This window comes from Clytia hemisphaerica, unplaced genomic scaffold, assembly GCF_902728285.1.
Source record: "Clytia hemisphaerica strain Z4C2 unplaced genomic scaffold, Clytia hemisphaerica genome assembly, whole genome shotgun sequence".
Lineage (NCBI taxonomy): Eukaryota > Metazoa > Cnidaria > Hydrozoa > Leptothecata > Clytiidae > Clytia > Clytia hemisphaerica.
Genome location: NW_027104172.1, coordinates 40,711 through 57,670, shown reverse-complemented (window position 1 = coordinate 57,670; position 16,960 = coordinate 40,711). Strand labels below are relative to the sequence as shown.

Below are 16,960 nucleotides of genomic sequence, written 5' to 3'. Positions count from 1 at the left end.
ACTTTGCGACAATGTTTCGATTTCGATTTTTTGACGTCACTTTTAATTTTCGAAGCTCCTGCAGTAGCAAAATAATCGAATTTGCGTCAAAACACTTGAAAGGCTTCTATTTTTCGAAAATCGTCAAAGTGAAACTCACTAAGAAACGAAAAATGAAAAATCCCGGTTTTTAGTGAGGTGCTAGCTACCACCCCCCCCCCCCCCCCCCAAAAAAAAAAAAGAAAAGAAAAAGACTTGTGATTTTCGTGTGACTATCACGCTAGCTATCTTTTAAGTTGACACCCTTCAAAAAAATTATTTGCCCCTTTCAAACAATTTCTGCGAATAATATGAAGTGCGACTTGGCACGACAGAGAGGCTAAAAAGAGTTAAAAGCAAAATTATTGTTAACGATTTAATCAAAGTTTTACAAGATTTGTTCCGAAATAAGCGAAACACGCACGACGTGTCTAAAGGTTTAAAACCAGAGAAGAACTGGTAAAACTCCGATAAAACTAAAAAAATACACAACAAGCAAATTTCAAAATTAATTTTTTTAATAAAAATTTGTTTCATTTTGTTACTGATGATATGATGAAATGGTAAAAATTCGTTATCATTATATCAGAAAGCTTTACAAGAAACAATTGAATAAATATCTACTAAGAACTATAATAATCTTACTAAGTTTTAATTTTGAAAAAAAATGTCACGGTATTATCATCATAAGAACAAAAATGATACAGCATATCAAAACATAGTCTACACAATAGACAGATCCAGGCTTTTAGGCCTTACTCTTCTACGAAGAGTAGGAGTTTTACGCTCGAAACGAAGGAAGATATGACGTAGCCTAATCAAAACACCGATCACCAACGTCAGTTATGAATATTTCCTCATGAATTAGACTTCGGAGGCTTCCACACTGAAGCCACTTATTTCCCATCCAGAACGCGCCTAAAACGCACCGCAATCATGACGACGGATTGTATCTAGCGGTTCCTTTGTTTTTGAGGACTGCGTTTTTTGAAAACTAGCGATGGATTTTACTTTCAATCCGGCGTTTGTGATAAAACCATGGACAGGCGTTCTGGATGAGTAATAAGTGGCTTTATTTCCCATCCAGGAGTCTCGAGTTTAGCCCTTCGGGCTTGGAAGTCAATGGCATTATGTGCTCGGAAAAGTGATTGCGAAGTTTCCAGCGATTGAAAAAAGCTGGAAAAGCAGATTCTCGTGCATTTTCGCACGCTAATTACTTTTGCATGCGTATCATTACGTCATAATGAGAAGCATGCGCTGTGAAAACGTTTTAAATAGGGCGTTTGAATTACAAACATCCTCGCTGCATTCACTCATCAAACTAAGCGTACTTGTGTATGTGTGTGTAAGAAAAAAAAATTCTTTTTAAAAAATGTCTAAAAAATCAAGTGAGAAATCAAAATCTACTGACGGTGGAACTACTGCTGGAAATGAAACACTAGCTGTTACTTACGAGCAGTTGAAAACTCTAGTTAATGATGTTGTTGAAAAAGACTTTGGCCCACAAATCATGAAAAGCACCAAGGACACAGTGAAAGCTGCTTCTGTACAATCTGCTGAGAATCAGTTGACCAATCTGGCCAAGCTCAAAAAGAAACTCGAAAAGAAGAGAGCCAACGACAACATTGTACTCAAGAAAACTGGCCATCAAGATCAATTTGCTCATAACACAGCAGTCTTGGAAACGATTGAGGATACCCTCGAATTCATGGAAGAGACGGATGTTGATGGGATGAAAGAAGCTTTGAATAAAGGTAAGAGATTACTAGAGACTCGTATTCAACATATTAGAATCGCCGACACATATGGGTGGCTTACTGTCAACGAATTTAAGGCAAGCGATCTTACATCCGGAGACGTGGAGGAAAAGAGGCTTAAGAGGGCTATTAAAAATGCAGAGCAAGTTAAAGAACGTATATATAAAAAGCCAAGAATAGAGGAACCTGATGGAGAATACTCCAAGGCAATCAAATCTAGAACTGAACAAAGGAGCCGTATGGATGAGGTGGTCTGTTATTCATGCAAAAGAGTAGGGCACTACGTCAGCCACTGTCCTTTTTTTGAATCTTCGTCACCTTTGGCCCACTCGATAAAGTTAATGTCCTCACCAACAGCAACAAAAAGTTCGTCGTCCAATTCAAATTCTAAATCGTCAAGGGATGGAAAATAACTTTAACAAAAAATAGAAGATTTTCAGATATTCAGAACAATTTTTTCAACTTTTGAAATACAGTAGCTAATTTACGTTGCGTTAGTTTTAAAAATTGATTACAATTTTGCCTTGTTGTAATTAGATTAGTATTAATGAGAGCTAATGATATAAACGTACCTGATCTTCTATTCTATTTCAACTGTGCCATTTTACCTTCTTTAATAATAAATGTCAAAAATGGATGATGCAACAAATTATCAAAACTTCTCTCCTTCGTTTTGCTAATTTACCTCACTGGGATAAAAGACGATTAATAAATTTTGACGTTATTCAAGAACTTCAATTTTGGCAACCCAATTTATAAAACGTAAAAGCTTTTAGAATTAAAACTAAACCAAGAATTACGAAGGTCATCTTTTCGGACACAAGTGGTACAGGCTATGGAGGTTACGCGGTAGAAAAGTTAGGAAACACCATAGCAAAAGGAAATTTTGGTAGACATGAAATACAACTAGCTCAACTTGTCGTGAACTTCTCGCAGTTAAATATTTTTGACGTCCTTTCCAAACTTCTCGAAAACGAAATAATTGAGTGGTTCACGGACAACGATGTTTGTAAAATAGCACAAAACAACACCTACAAAATCTTGCAATAGAAATTTTTCAACATCTGCTTATCTCATAACGTCGGAATTTACCCTACTTGGATACCAAGGGACATGAATAAAACAGCAGATTTAATTTCCAAATCTACCGACACAGATAATTGGTCTATCGATAATGAGATTTTTAATTATATAATCAAGCTATGGACAAATTACTATCGATCGAATTTCCAATAACCAAAACGCTAAAGCAACTGTTCTCGTGAGTATTACCCAGGAACATCTGCCGTCAACGCTGTTTCCTATTCAACACAAAATGTATAACTGACGGATTTGCAGGCTTCTATTCTGTAACATCATTTTTCTTTCCTTTTATGTTGACAAACTTGGTGACTACATTCGCAAGATTTATTACATCACGATCAACGTTACACGTGGTGTGTTTTATGTGTCAATGCCTCTGCGCAAACACGTCTTTTGCGTCAATGTCTCTGTACAAACGCATTTGAGGAGTTCGTTCTCCATCTTGAAGCCCATCGTCTTACAGATGGCAAAGTGCAAAGGTACGAAATTTACCATTTTTCTTATTTCAATTTTCGACAGATCATGACCCCCAAAATTTGAAAGAAAAACTCGCAACAATATTAAAGATAAAACTGAAATCCGATTCAAAATTTTTCAATCATTGGGAATTTAACTTTAAATTTATTTTTTTTGCTACTATATTATGTACAACTCATAACTTCTTTCTTTTTTATCTCTCGTGTTATTGCAGACAAATACCAAACAAAGTAGCTATTATTGTGATTTATTGTTTGTTCATTCGGGGAAGGAGAAATAGCCGAGAAGCGAAGTTTCCAGCGATTGAAAAAAGCTGGAAAAGCAGATTCTCGTGCATTTTCGCACGCTAATTACTTTTGCATGCGTATCATTACGTCATAATGAGAAGCATGCGCTGTGAAAACGTTTTAAATAGGGCGTTTGAATTACAAACATCCTCGCTGCATTCACTCATCAAACTAAGCGTACTTAAACAAAATGCTGTCCAATTTACTAGGTTTTGCAGGATTTTTTAGAATTAGCGAAATCCTTCAAATTCAGATAAAGGAAATCACTTTTGACAACTTCGGTGCAACAGTTTTACTACCAAAGTCAAAAACCGACCAAGTTCGTGAAGGTAATATCGTTTTCATTAGCAAGACAGGAACAAAATGCTGTCCAATTTACTGGCTTCGCAAATATTTGTCACTATCCAAATTAAATTACAAACCCGAGGCTTACCTATTTTGTCATCGTTACAAATCAAAGCAGGTTCTCAACAATTTCGCACGGAAAATTAATTATGCATGCGCATCATTAAGTGATAATTATGATTCGTATGTCTTTAAATACAATTCAAAATTCTAAACCATCCTCGCTATTGCATTCACTCAAAATCATTTTCACATACTTTAGCAAACTTTTCCGAAATTTCCAGATTTTCTCGTACTATATTTAATCATAAGCCCCTGTATACTCCGGTCAACCTTTCTTTATTTTTATGACATTGGAACAATCGGACAAGAGCTTCTTCCTGGACTTCAAACAGATGATCAATCAATGGCTCAGACGATCAACCACCAAGGAATACAATAGAATATACTAAGACTATCGATTACCAAAACAAACGCCGGTCATTAGAGATTAACGATCTTATCAACATTCACCACCGACAACTTATCAAACATGGAATCGTGGATGTGTTTTATCAAGTTGATGAATTTGGTATTTCTTAAACGAAAATTACTAATAGATTGATAACATTTTGAAGCTATGAAGCTCATACCTCGTAAAAATCCATTACAATAATTATAATTCAAATTTATGATCTCTTACATTTGAGGGTCAAACACTTGCAGATGAAATAATTTCGTTAGTAAAAAATTTGTACATAAAGGGGGAAGACCTTTAACCTCCGAAGGTCGGGGTGACGGACGCCATTGGTTCGGAGATAATGTTTCCTCCAGAATAAACAGCCACTGGGGGTTTTACGCTACACGCTTCGTCACAAAAATTCAGGTGTATTTTATTTGAGTTTATCCAACTTGTAATTTTACTAATTTTCATTTTTTTACCACGAGTGTTATTGCAGACAAATACCAAACAAAAAGTAGCTATTATTGTGATTTATTGTTTGTTCATTCGGGGAAGGAGAAATAGCCGAGAATGATTATGTACCTTGGATAGTTAAACATAAGTAGGTCATCGGGTTAGGTCGGTTAAAGCTGTTTTCAATAGAAAAAGGTCTTTAAATAGGACATGGCATCCAACGCTGATCTTTGTATAGACCCTGGAGGCAGTAGTCTCAATCCAAAAAATAGTTTTTTCTGAAAGTGGTACCCGCATCGATAGCGCTAGATGATCCTATCGTCTACACATTATCACTAAAAAAGAGAATACCGAATAATTCAGGACGCGGGATAAATTTGAAAATGGAGTTCAGTTCGAGGCGAAGTAAACAGTGGCGGAGGTTCCAAAACTCTACCGCCACTATTTTTCCCGTGAACCACCCTGACGCCCTGACTCTGCGCATATATACTTTCATTGACCCTTTAAACGGACGATAGCATCGTATACGATAGCGCTAGATCTACTTTCGCTTGCACACTAGTGGTGTTGCACCGTTTGTCGTTAGGCAAAATTTTAACATTACAATGGCTTCTTTGCGGGTACCACTTTCAAAAAGACTTCGATCAAAGATGTGGGATACACCTTAGTCTAGGGTTTATGAAGGTCAGTGCATCTAAAATGTTCGCATTCTTCATGTTTTAAAGGTTTTGTTTTTAAATAAGAATTACAATCGTTTGCTTACTCATAAATTTTATTTCACAAGCTTTTTCACATTGGATTGACACGGATGTGGATCAAGATTGGTCAGAAAGAGGAAAGAAGGATGTTTTTTGCTTGTATAAGCCATAATATAACAAAGTGCAGAGACTGTCCTGATATAAAATGTGTCTGATATGAAACGGGAACACTTTTTTAAAAATAAAACCTTTAATGAAATGTTGATAGGAAATCCATATCCTCAAGAACAGAGAACGCGTAAGATAGTCTAAGTCTCTAGATGTCGGTAAGCAGTAGTCGATTGATGATAACATTAACAACATAAAAATTTCAACTTGCAATTCCTTCTTTTTGTAGATGACGAATTGTTCAGGCAATATGAAAATTGAAATCATCCAGTCAGGTACTGTCTCAAGCAAAGTAAACATAATATCTGGTAAGCAATACAGTTTTCGAGCAATGAAACTGTGTCCCAAGAGAGTGTTACAACGAGACCAGGGTACCAGCCGCATAACTAACCGAACTATCATTCATCCGTTTGACTTTACTACTTTGTGCGTATTGGTGGAACTCGAATATTGTACCATCTGTTTTTAACTGGTCCACGGCCTGAAATTGAAAAACAAAAAAAGCTATGGTTCAATTGAACTGGTTATCTATGTAACAGACAAAACATAATAAAATTTTGCAGCAATGGTAAACCTAATGATTGGATTCTTTTTTATGATATAATAATAAGAAAGCTTGCTTCTATGCTGGCAAAGCTGGATAAACAAAAAAGTAAGATCATTTTAATTTCTCATTCTTCAGTTGTTTTTTTCCGGACCCAGCACGCTGTTCATGCACAAAATATTTTAACACACTTACATTCAAGAAAATTCCGATAGGTTTTCTTCCACATATCGTGTTTGAATACCTTTCAAGATATTGATAATACTCTGATGTATGTAGTCGCTCGATAATCTTCATACCCTTCAAAAGAAAAAAGAAGACCTATGTCAGAAGATATAGCGTTTAGCGAAAATACACAACACCTTTGCCTTTGATAATCTGATGGTGGAAAAAGTAGCGTCATCATTCAAATTAGAAAGCGAAGATAGTATACGGCAGATTTTCTGACTAGTTGATGGGGGGAGAGGGAAGGGTTGTAGGGAAAAAATAAATAGGAAGTTCTGGTCGCAAAAATCAGTTTTATTGATTATTAATTGAATCATGCTTAATGGTGAGCATTGTTATCAATAATGTTTTTGTGTGAAAAACATAGAAATATAAGGAAAAAATGTTAACGTTCATATTCTTCTGATCGTTATAGGCTAGTATATATTTTTAAAATATTAGCATTTGGTGTGGCTGTGGGGCTTTTATATTATTCAGCTTTATTGACTTTTCATGGTAGCAGAAGTGGTTCAAAATGGCATCATCAGAAAGTTTTCAAAAGCCCCCAGCCTTTGGAGATGACAAACCTTATACGAGATACGTAGAAGAATTGCGTGCTTGGACTTATGTCACAAACCTTGCCAAGAAGAAGCAAGGATTAGCGGTAGCTTTGTCTCTACCAGAGGATGACAAATCCCAAATTAGAGACAAAGTATTCAATGAAGATGATCTTGATGATCTGAAAAAAGACGATGGCGTAGAAACTTTGATAGCGTTCTTTGATACAGTGTTTAAAAAAGATGAGTTGGCGGAAGTGTACGAATATTACGTCAATTTCGATCGATATAAGAAAGTTGAAGGTGAAACAATGGATACGTACATACTTGAATTCGAGAAGCGTTACAATAAAACAAAAAAATTCAAAATGGAGTTGCCGGAAAGCGTCCTAGCATTTAAACTACTTGAGAACTCAGGGTTGCTAAATAATGATCGTCTTATGGTTCTGACAGGAGTTAATTATAATGAACACACCACGTTATATAAACAAATGAAAAACTCATTGAAAAATTTCTTTGGACAACAAGCAAAACCCATCGCAACCGAACCATTTAAAAGCATCAAATTGGATATCCATGAATCGAACCAGGAGGAAGCTAACATCACTTTCAAACAGAAATTTCCAAATCGCGGTCGTGGCAGAGGACGAGGCAGAGGACGTTTCACCAACTACCAAAAAAGACCGTTCAATAGAGGAAGAGGTCAATCCATCAGTCGCAAAACGAACCCATTGGATGGTGATGGAAACATACTCCGCTGTATGGCATGCGATTCAACATTACATTTCGTGAAAGATTGCCCTCATGCTTATGAAAATCTTGAACATTCATTCTACATGAGACTGAACAATTTGCTCTGTTTACGGGCCAAAATGATGATGAAATGACAGTGTTGTTAACAGAATCTACCAATGCTGCCGTGTTCGACAGTGGATGCTCGTCAACAGCTTCTGGACAAGATTGGATGGAGTGTTTTATTGACTCACTAAGTGACAGTGAAAAAAGTGAGATTATTTACAAAGATAGTGATACTATTTACAAGTTTGGAGGTGGTGAACGACTCAAATCAAAAGGTAAAGCATTGTTGCCCTGCTACCTTGCTGGACAAAAATGCACCATTGAAACAGATATTACTGATAGTGATATTCCGATGCTTTTAAGTAAAAATGCAATGAAAAAAGCAGGAATGAAACTTGATTTGGTGAACGATAAAGCTGAAATTTACGGAAATGCTGTTAACCTACAAAGTACATCAGCAGGCCATTATTGCATCCCTTTGAGAGACACATCTATTGACATAGAATGTTGCTTTACCGGTGTCGAAAGTGATCAGGAAATTTCCGCAGTTGTCACAAAACTTCATAAGCAGTTTGCTCATCCGTCCCCGAAACGCTTAAAAGGTTTATTACGAGATGCAGGAGTTCTGTCGCCAGTTTGCTCCAAAGTGATTGATGCTATTTCAGCTGATTGTCAAATTTGTCGTAAATTTAAAAAAACTCCTGCAAGGCCAGTTGTCAGTTTACCATTAGCCACCACCTTCAATGAAGTCGTAGTGATGGATCTCAAGAAGTGGGAAGACGGTAAATACATTCTTCGTTTAATTTCATATCAAAATCAGAAACACTGCAGCAGAAAGTCCATGGCAAAATGGATTATGTGAACGTAACCATGCCGTTGTTGATGAATGTTTGCAAAAAGTCCTGGAAGAAAACCCAAAAATGAAACCCGATGTTGCCCTAGTATGGGCAATTCATGCAAAAAACTGTTTACAAATGAACTCCGGCTACAGTTCCTATCAGCTTTTGTTTGGACAAAATCCTAATCTTCTATCCGTGATCGTCGATAAGCCACCAGCTTTAGAGGGTACAACAACATCTGAACGTTTCTATCAACATCTTAACAGTCTACACTCAGGGAGACGTGCATTTATACAAGCTGAATCATCAGAGCGAATCAGGCGTGCATTGCGAAATTTTCGAATCCGGTGATGCTGTATACTACAAACGAGAGTCTAGCAACAAATGGAAAGGTCCTGGAAAAGTTATTGGTGAGGACGGAAAGATATCTTTGTCCGCCATGGAAGTGTTTATGTAAGAGTTCCCAGTTGTCGAATCCTCAAAGTCGGAGAAAAATTCAACCCAACTCCAAACAGTAATCCAACCAAACGTATTAACTCCAAAGTTACAGTCCCAACAGCATGTGACAAATCGGAAATCATCGATACCGGATCTACAGAACCGATTGACAGCCCAGTGACAATTCATTATGAAGATGATGCTCCTACACCACCGACCTCGGATCAAACACCTGTAGTACCACCACCAATGCCTGCAGCTGTATCAGAAAGACAACTTTTTCCTAGACTACATGACATTGTGCGTATTAAACAAAATAACTCTGAATGGGAAACTGCCCGTATCATCAGCAGAGGAGGTAAAGCGACAGGAAAGTTTGCATCGTGGTTCAATGTCGAAAATGTAGAAAATGGTGAACATTTATGTCTTGACTTTTCAGCAATTGAATGGGAAAATACCAGTGAAAGTGTCAATTTCAATGCTATATTTCGTCCCACAAATGACCAAGAAAGAGAACTTGTCAAAGAAGCTAAAGAAAAAGAGCTTCTCAATTGGAAGTCATTTGACGTATATGAACCGGTTGAATCCGAAAACCAACCCTTGATTTCAACAAGATGGGTAGTGACTGAGAAACAACCCAAACCTAACCTTACAGTTAAAGCTCGACTTGTAGTGAGAGGATTTGAAGAGACATCAGATATACCAAGTGACTCTCCCACAATATCCAAGGACTCTCTTCGTTTTGCTATTGCCTCTACAAAGCAATGGCCTATCGAAATGATTGATTTAAGTCAGCGTTTTAACAAGGAGAAGACATTCATCGTGAAATCTATGTCAAACCGTCCACTGAAGCAAAAGTAGCCGAGAACCTAGTTTGGAAGCTACGAAAAGTAGTGTATGGGCTCAACGAGGCATCCCGTAATTGGTATTTTACGATTCGAGAAACACTACTAAAACTTGGATGCGTACAATCGACCATCGACAAAGCACTGTTCATGTGGCGTGATTCATCTAACCAGCTTGCAGGAATGTTTATCCTACATGTTGATGACTTTTTGTATGCTGGTTCACAGACCTTCTTAAAGACTGTTGTGAAAAAGGTGTGTGAAGTTTACAAAGTTGGTTCTAAGGAAACTGATATTTTCAAATACATCGGATTGGAAGTTTCGACCAACCAAAATCAAACAACTTTATTACAATTGATCTACGTAAAGTCAATCAAGGAGATTCCAATCACGCCGTCGAGAAAGTTACGAAAGAACGATAAAGTGACATCCAAAGAGGAAAAACTTTTGAGAACAGCAATCGGTCAATTGAATTGGGTCGCAACACAGACACGACCAGATCTTTCATATGGCGTTCTTGAACTGAGTATGATAACCAATCGAGCCACAGTAGATCATTTACTGCAAGCGAATAAAGTCATCAGAAAGTTGAAATCTGAAGCGTTACAAATCATGTTCCCACGTCTTGGAGAACTGAGTAATCTTAAGCTAATGTTATTCAATGATGCATCGTTCGCCAATCTTCCTGACGGAACTTCCAGTACTGGTGGTCGAGTTGTTTTTCCCTTCGGCAAAGGAGATAAGCGCTGTCCCATTTCCTGGCCGTCCTTGCTGCAGAAACATTGTCACTTGCTGATGGTTGTGAAGGTGTTTTCGTTATCGGATGTCTTCTAACAGAATTGATTTACGGAAAATCTGATCACCAGAATCGAATCCCCATAATGTCATTTGTTGACAACAAATCTCTGGTACAAAATGTTCACTCAACAACTATGGTATCGGAGAAAGGCTACGCATTGAAATGGGTGTCATTTATGAAATGATACACGATAATAAAATGTCAATCAAGTGGATCGAAGCTTCGAAGCAATTAGCTGACTCCCTTACGAAACGGGGAGCGTCTTTCAGCAAATTAAATCAAGTTCTTGTTTCTGGAAGGCTACGTCCTCCATGAGAGGATGTTGTTAAATGTTATTCGATATTGGTATTTTGATATGTTGATTACATGGCGAGATATGTTTTGGTTTATATTGATGAGAATGGTATCTAAATAGTTATGATGATTTTGATTTATTGAAAGTTCTGGTTCGCGATTGATTATTGATGGATATATTTGTTCCAGTTGATTGCGAATACGCATCTTTCTGCAAAAAATCAGAAAAAACTAAAAATGAAAATTCGAGAAAAAGTCAAAAAACCGGTTTTTCAAGCATATTTCCGGCATTTTCGGAAAAAAAATTTTCTCAAAAATCGGACTCGGTCATGTTTTGGGCATTGTTAATACACATCTTTGAGCAAAAAATCATTAAAAACTAATGATAAAATCTCGAGAAAATGCCAAAAAAACAGTTTTTCCGGCATATTTCCGGCATTTTCGGCCGGAAATAAATTCTTTTCGAAAATCGGGCTTCGTCACAATTTAGGTATTGACATTTTGCGGACCTCTACCCCACCGGGGTAGGTCCAAAAAGAGCTCTATGCAAATAGTCAATAATCTAAATAAAGTATATTGGACTCAAACACGGAAGATAGACAGACAGACGCACATACAGACAGACGTTCTCGGATTCTAGCTTAACTGCAGCTATTAAGTATAAAATGTACTATTGGCTTTTTTATAGATGCTATATTCAGCCGTTTAGAAATTGTCTCATGTGCGTTTAAATTATCATGAACAATACCTGCTTATCCAGGTCTTCAATAGATTGGTGTATATCTCCTTTGCTTTTATCGTAATACGTATATCTGAAGCGGCTTCCCCAGTGACAAAAATCACTGGAAATTACGAAAAGGTTTTCCGGGTCTTTCAAATATTTGCTAAAAATTTTGCCGTACATCAATTCTTTATCGTGGGAAGTGTGTCCAACTAAAACCGGTACAACAGTGAACTGGCCTTTCTTACTAAAAAATGAAAGAATAATTCGAGAAACTATTAAACTTATAGTTAAGTCTATACACATTATTTTAAAGAAAGTAACTCTTTTTTTAGAATTTTCGAGTCTTCTTAAAGTTTCGGGTCTTATAGTCAAAAACGTTTTCAAATTTTTAATTTTTTTTGGCCTTCATAGCTTATGTTCTTATAAAAAAAATTAACAAGAAAAAATGAATTCAAGGATAAGCAAGATTGAGCCCAGTGTCAGATAAATTTAAATTAAAAGGATTTGAAGCCTTATAAGGCTCTTCCAGAAAATGTCTGTACATGGGGTGGAGGATATAGTGTCCGGGGGATAGTGAAAAGCGTACAAAATTCGCCTTGTCTGGGGGGGGGGGGGTAAATTTGGTCTGTTTGGGGGTAGATTTGCTCTGTTTGAGGGTAGTTTTGAATGTCCAGGGGGTCAACTGTTGCTTGTTCGGAGGGGTTAGACCTGCTGTCCGGAGATCAAACGTCACAGTGTCAGGGGCGATTTTCAAGAAATGTTATATCCTCCATCCCTATATTCAGTTCTTTTCTGGAAAAGCCCATGGTATGGTATGCTTTGACTTTTTTGATTGGTTGGGATATGCCCATTCTATGTGTATCTAAATACAAATCGAAAGGGTAAACACATGTGGGAAGGGGTCAAGCCATGGCGTTCTAAAGTTACCCTCAAAGACTTAAAGGGTCAAGCAGTTTATAGTAAACAACATCCATGACACCTTTTAGCCAGAATAGCGCTTATCAGGATTCTCAGATTCGAGCCTCAGCTTGTGAAGCTTTCAAAAAATTTATATTTCCCACTTTTCCTATTGAGTCTGATCAGTAGGGGTTTATATAAAAGATGTCAGAGATCCTAAGGTTTAGAACCCTAAGGAATAAAAAGCTGTTTGACATATTGACGAAAGAAAATGATCCCCGGTGTAGGTTCCATGCTGGAAAATCAATACCTTTCCATGACTTTGGCAATATATGGTAAATGCATTTCAATGCTGTGTTCATCCTCATCCGTCGAAATACTCATCTTGTCAAATTTCCCTGTCTTGTGTAATTCTTCATTCACTGGCGAGGAGAGGAAAGAAGAAGAATCATTTAGTTTGAAGCCCCGAAGCGGCTAAAGAGTGAAATCTTCAATCTTTCCCAGGCAAGCAAAAGTGAGGCCTTAAGTTTGCCCTGCATTTACAAATTTAGTTTGAAAAACACACGGGTCACGAGAAAGGGATATAAGTAGCTTCATTTCCCATCCAGGACATTCAGATCTAGCCCCTTCAGGGCTTTGAAATCAATAGAAATAACCTCATTTAGCCTGATAAAATTCATGATTACTGAAAAACACCTTTTTTTTTGAGATATCATGGAAATACCTAACATTTTTAAGGAATCTTATAACATCTATAATTCAATGGTCTGTACAAGGCCCTAACTTGCCCTCATTAAGAAATAGAATTCTAAAAATGATTCTTTACGTTGAATTTCTATCATTTTCAAGTAAAAATTTGAAAATTCAAAGTCAAATATCTCAGCTTTGGAAAATAATTGGGCTAAAAACCTCAATTTTTTTGCTACTGCAGGTGTTTCGGAAGCTAAAAGTGACGTCAAAATATCTAATGCTTAAAGCCCGAAAAAACCCGGGGTCCAAACATTTGAAAAAGTCACAAAGTTGAATAGACGTTAATGGGCCATTACATTTTATATCCATACAGGAGGTTGGACGAACATTTACAGGGGATAATCGGAGAATAATTTCCAGGCTTTTTTTTCTTCATTTTTCCAGTACCAGTAGGTAAAAGCTATTCTAAAATTTCCAGGGGGTAATAGATTCATTTCTGTTCGTCCACTCTTACTTTTAAAGTATGAAAAAAAATTTTCCAAGACTTCTTTTGCAAATTTTGCCATTTTCCAGGGTATCACTACATTTTTAAAAATTTTTTTTTGCCTTAAAAAGGTTCGTCAATTTTTAATGGAACAGCCCAATAGTGTAGAAAAACGTGAGTGACATCTAGTATGGACTACTGTGCCATATGAGAGGCACTTTTCTGGTGGAGTGTAAACTATTTTCAGCATTCTAAGGTCTATTAAATTGACGTCAGTTTATCATTTCAATGCAAGGGAATCTTACATTTTTCACAAGAGGGCGCCTACACTTGTTTTCAATACCGTTGTCAAAAAGAAGTTTCCTTGCATTTTTGTTGTATCAGCGTCTTCAAAAACTGATCACACTGTTTAGAGTTGATAGGAGTATAAAGGCTGGTATCCACTTTTGCGCTAAATGGGCGACAGTTTTTCACTCAACCTTTTTTTTAAAGAAAAGATTCGTGCGAACATAAAAAAGTTGAAGGAAGTTCTACTTTTTTCATCCGTTACGTCAATTTCGAACAATGAAATTGCTTCATTTTTCAACCGACTAATGGAATTGCTTCGTTTTTCAACTGACCAATGGCCTTACAAAAACGTCAAAAAGTTTAGTACAGAGAAGTAATCTTATAAGAAATCATACTTTCTTGATCAACTATCAGATCATAGAGCGGTGTGGAGTAAGTCTTGGTTTGTGTTAATGCACATCCACCCAATGAAACATGGTGAGATGGACCAAGGATAAACACTCTCTTTCTAAGAAAAAAGTGATTTGATGATCAACATACTACTTGCATCAATAGATAAGTGAGAATCCCTCAAGCATTTATACTGCTTTTTAAGGGGCTGTTCCTATGGAGGCAGGCTGGCCCGGCTAAATGAGGTGGGATAAATTTTTTATTGTCACCTCACAGTTTTTGACGAATCAAATGGCTAAAAGTACATCACGTGACATTTGAAGATCTATCCCACCTCACCTAGCCGAGCCAGCCTGTCTCCATATGAACAGCCCCTAAAACAGATAAATTAAACAAGGAAATGAACTGAACATTGTTATTCAACATGGGTAGAAAATTTCCTGAAAATGTAAGAGGATTCCCTTGCATTTTTTAAAAGGGAAAAAAGAACAGATGACCTTTCATGTTTGAGAAATAATGTTTAAGAATTTTTCTCAGAAACAAAATCTTCAACATACTTACATGTTGGTTGGATCAACCCTGTTGTATGCGAAAGCTGCACATGCGCCACAATAACTATAACCTGCATGACTAAGGATAGAAAATGAATGGCCTAAATTTTATTTAAATCATTTTTTTTATTAACTAAGAAGAAAATTACCATATAATTGATACAGGATTTTAAGTAATTTTACTTAGTGTGCATTCTTGATTATTTCTTTTTCCTCTTGGTGTTTGAGATTATTAACATAATTTAACCTAAAGGTTGTTGTTTTCTGATTTGGCATTTCAATTATAAGATTTAAAAAAAAATCAATAAAATTCTTACGGTGCAATAAGTGCCCTGGTTCCAACTTTCTTTGACGATGCTTTAGAAAGCCAATTCTCTAATTGCGAATTCAGTTCTTTCTCTATAGAAAGTAAGCATGGTTTGCATTAAAAAAAATAATAATAATAATTGAAATAAACAAAACATTAAATGATGAGACACAAAACTGTATCCTGCATATCAACACTTTCTCTGGCATGAAAAGTTTCTTCAAGAATCTCCCACTATTAACATGATCCTCATCCAATTTCTCCGGCATAAAATAAAAGTTACACTGGAAATATATTTGTTCACACAGGAAAATTTTGCCAATATTTCAAATTTTAATACGTCAGACTAAACAGAACTTTTGTTTGACTCCCCTGGACCGCTAGGATTTGAGAACAATTTTAAAATAATTGGTAGTAAGCACAAAAACTATAATGCTAAGAACATTTCCAGCCATATAGAAAGAAATGAGAAGATACAATGTGAGAAATAACCTTAAAATAGTCTTTCAAAAAAGATGAAGAGATTTACTACTCTTTCAAATAGATCTACAGAAAATTATGAAATCATTTACTGGAGAAGAACTTACTTGAGGATGAATACCACGATCCTGCATGCGATGCTCTTCTAACTTCAGACATGTTATATATATTAAATTATTTATTATTCTTATTTGTTAAAACTATAAATGAAATAACAGTATTTCAATGAAAAAAATAAATTAAATAAATGTTTTCTATGTTATATTCTCATTGAGAGCTAATTTAAACTTATTTTGCCCCCGTTGATTTGTTCTGCAAGGCTAAGTTTCAGAAAATATTTTCACAAATATTTGATACATTATACCCAGCCTTCCTGTCAAAAATGATTGTGAGAAATCATTAAGCCAGACGGTACTAATCAATAAATCCGATTACTTTAATGGGATAAATTTTCGCGGGGATTAATTTTCGCGGATTTCGCGGATTTGGGTGTCATCCGCAAAAATAAGTCCCAATAGAAATTTGAAAAAGGCCCATCCGCGAAAATTAGTTTCCGCGAAAAATTTGAATTTTTTTTGCAATCCGCGAAATTTCTATTTTTATCGTTTTTTTTTTCTACATGAGGGCACGCAACCCTTGAAAAAGGTCAAATCCTCGATATGCTTGTTAGCAAAAAATCGTTTTCCTCAAAATTTTCTTCACAAATTTACAAACTTGGAAGAGGTATTGTTAAAAGCTTTTCAATGCAAGAGGGTAATCCAACTGGCTTGAAATTAAATTGACATGAGAAACTAAAACTAATTAATTTTCAATTTAATTTTCTTATCCCGAATTTCTCTTCCGCTTTTTTCCCAAATAGGCTGTGAAAAATTAGCTCTGCACCATGGAAGTTCAAATTCAACTTTTGATAGTTGTAATACATCTCCTCGCCCTATTCCAAAACACCCTCTTATTACTTGAAAAAAAAAATCTTAATTTTCCTGGAAAAATTTTATTTCAATGTTTTGACCCTTTTCAAAAAATTTCATTTGTACCCCAATTCGCGAAATTAAATCCCCGCGAAAAATCAGGAAATCCCTCATCCGCGAAAATTAATCCCCGCG

The 16,960-nt window shown here is 36.2% G+C and overlaps 1 protein-coding gene and 1 long non-coding RNA gene across 3 annotated transcripts; one reads left to right on the top strand and one right to left on the bottom strand.

Annotated features, from left to right (window-relative positions):
• Nucleotides 1-1,175: 1,175 nt before the first annotated feature.
• Nucleotides 1,176-4,926, top strand: LOC136814307 (uncharacterized). Its single transcript, XR_010847617.1, has 2 exons — nt 1,176-1,772; nt 3,378-4,926. It is a non-coding gene; the product is annotated as an uncharacterized lncRNA (long non-coding RNA).
• Nucleotides 4,927-4,940: 14 nt separating this feature from the next.
• On the bottom strand, nt 4,941-16,059 carry LOC136814306 (protein MEMO1-like). Of its 2 annotated transcripts, XM_067070831.1 has the most exons (8): nt 15,965-16,059; nt 15,388-15,469; nt 15,081-15,149; nt 14,525-14,637; nt 12,978-13,089; nt 11,795-12,014; nt 6,468-6,572; nt 4,941-6,209 (listed from the first exon to the last, which is right to left on the bottom strand). In XM_067070831.1, exons 1-8 carry the CDS (start codon nt 16,014-16,016, stop codon nt 6,084-6,086), a joined length of 879 nt encoding a protein of 292 aa, XP_066926932.1. In that variant the 5' UTR covers nt 16,017-16,059; the 3' UTR covers nt 4,941-6,083. The 2 variants fall into 2 exon arrangements, with proteins under 2 accessions (XP_066926932.1, XP_066926933.1); XM_067070832.1 differs by lacking the exons at nt 4,941-6,209; nt 6,468-6,572 and adding an exon at nt 7,115-11,257.
• Nucleotides 16,060-16,960: the final 901 nt, after the last annotated feature.

Bases quoted from the DNA above. Each gene is read 5' to 3' on its own strand.
- LOC136814306 (XM_067070831.1), bottom strand. From the start codon at position 16,016: ATGTCTGAAGTTAGAAGAGCATCGCATGCAGGATCGTGGTATTCATCC. The intron at 15,470-15,964 runs GTAAGTTCTTCT...TACTTTCTATAG, and splicing joins ATCGTGGTATTCATCCTCAA to AGAAAGAACTGAATTCGCAA. The intron at 14,638-15,080 runs GTAAGTATGTTG...CTTTTTTCTTAG, and splicing joins AGGGTTGATCCAACCAACAT to AAAGAGAGTGTTTATCCTTG.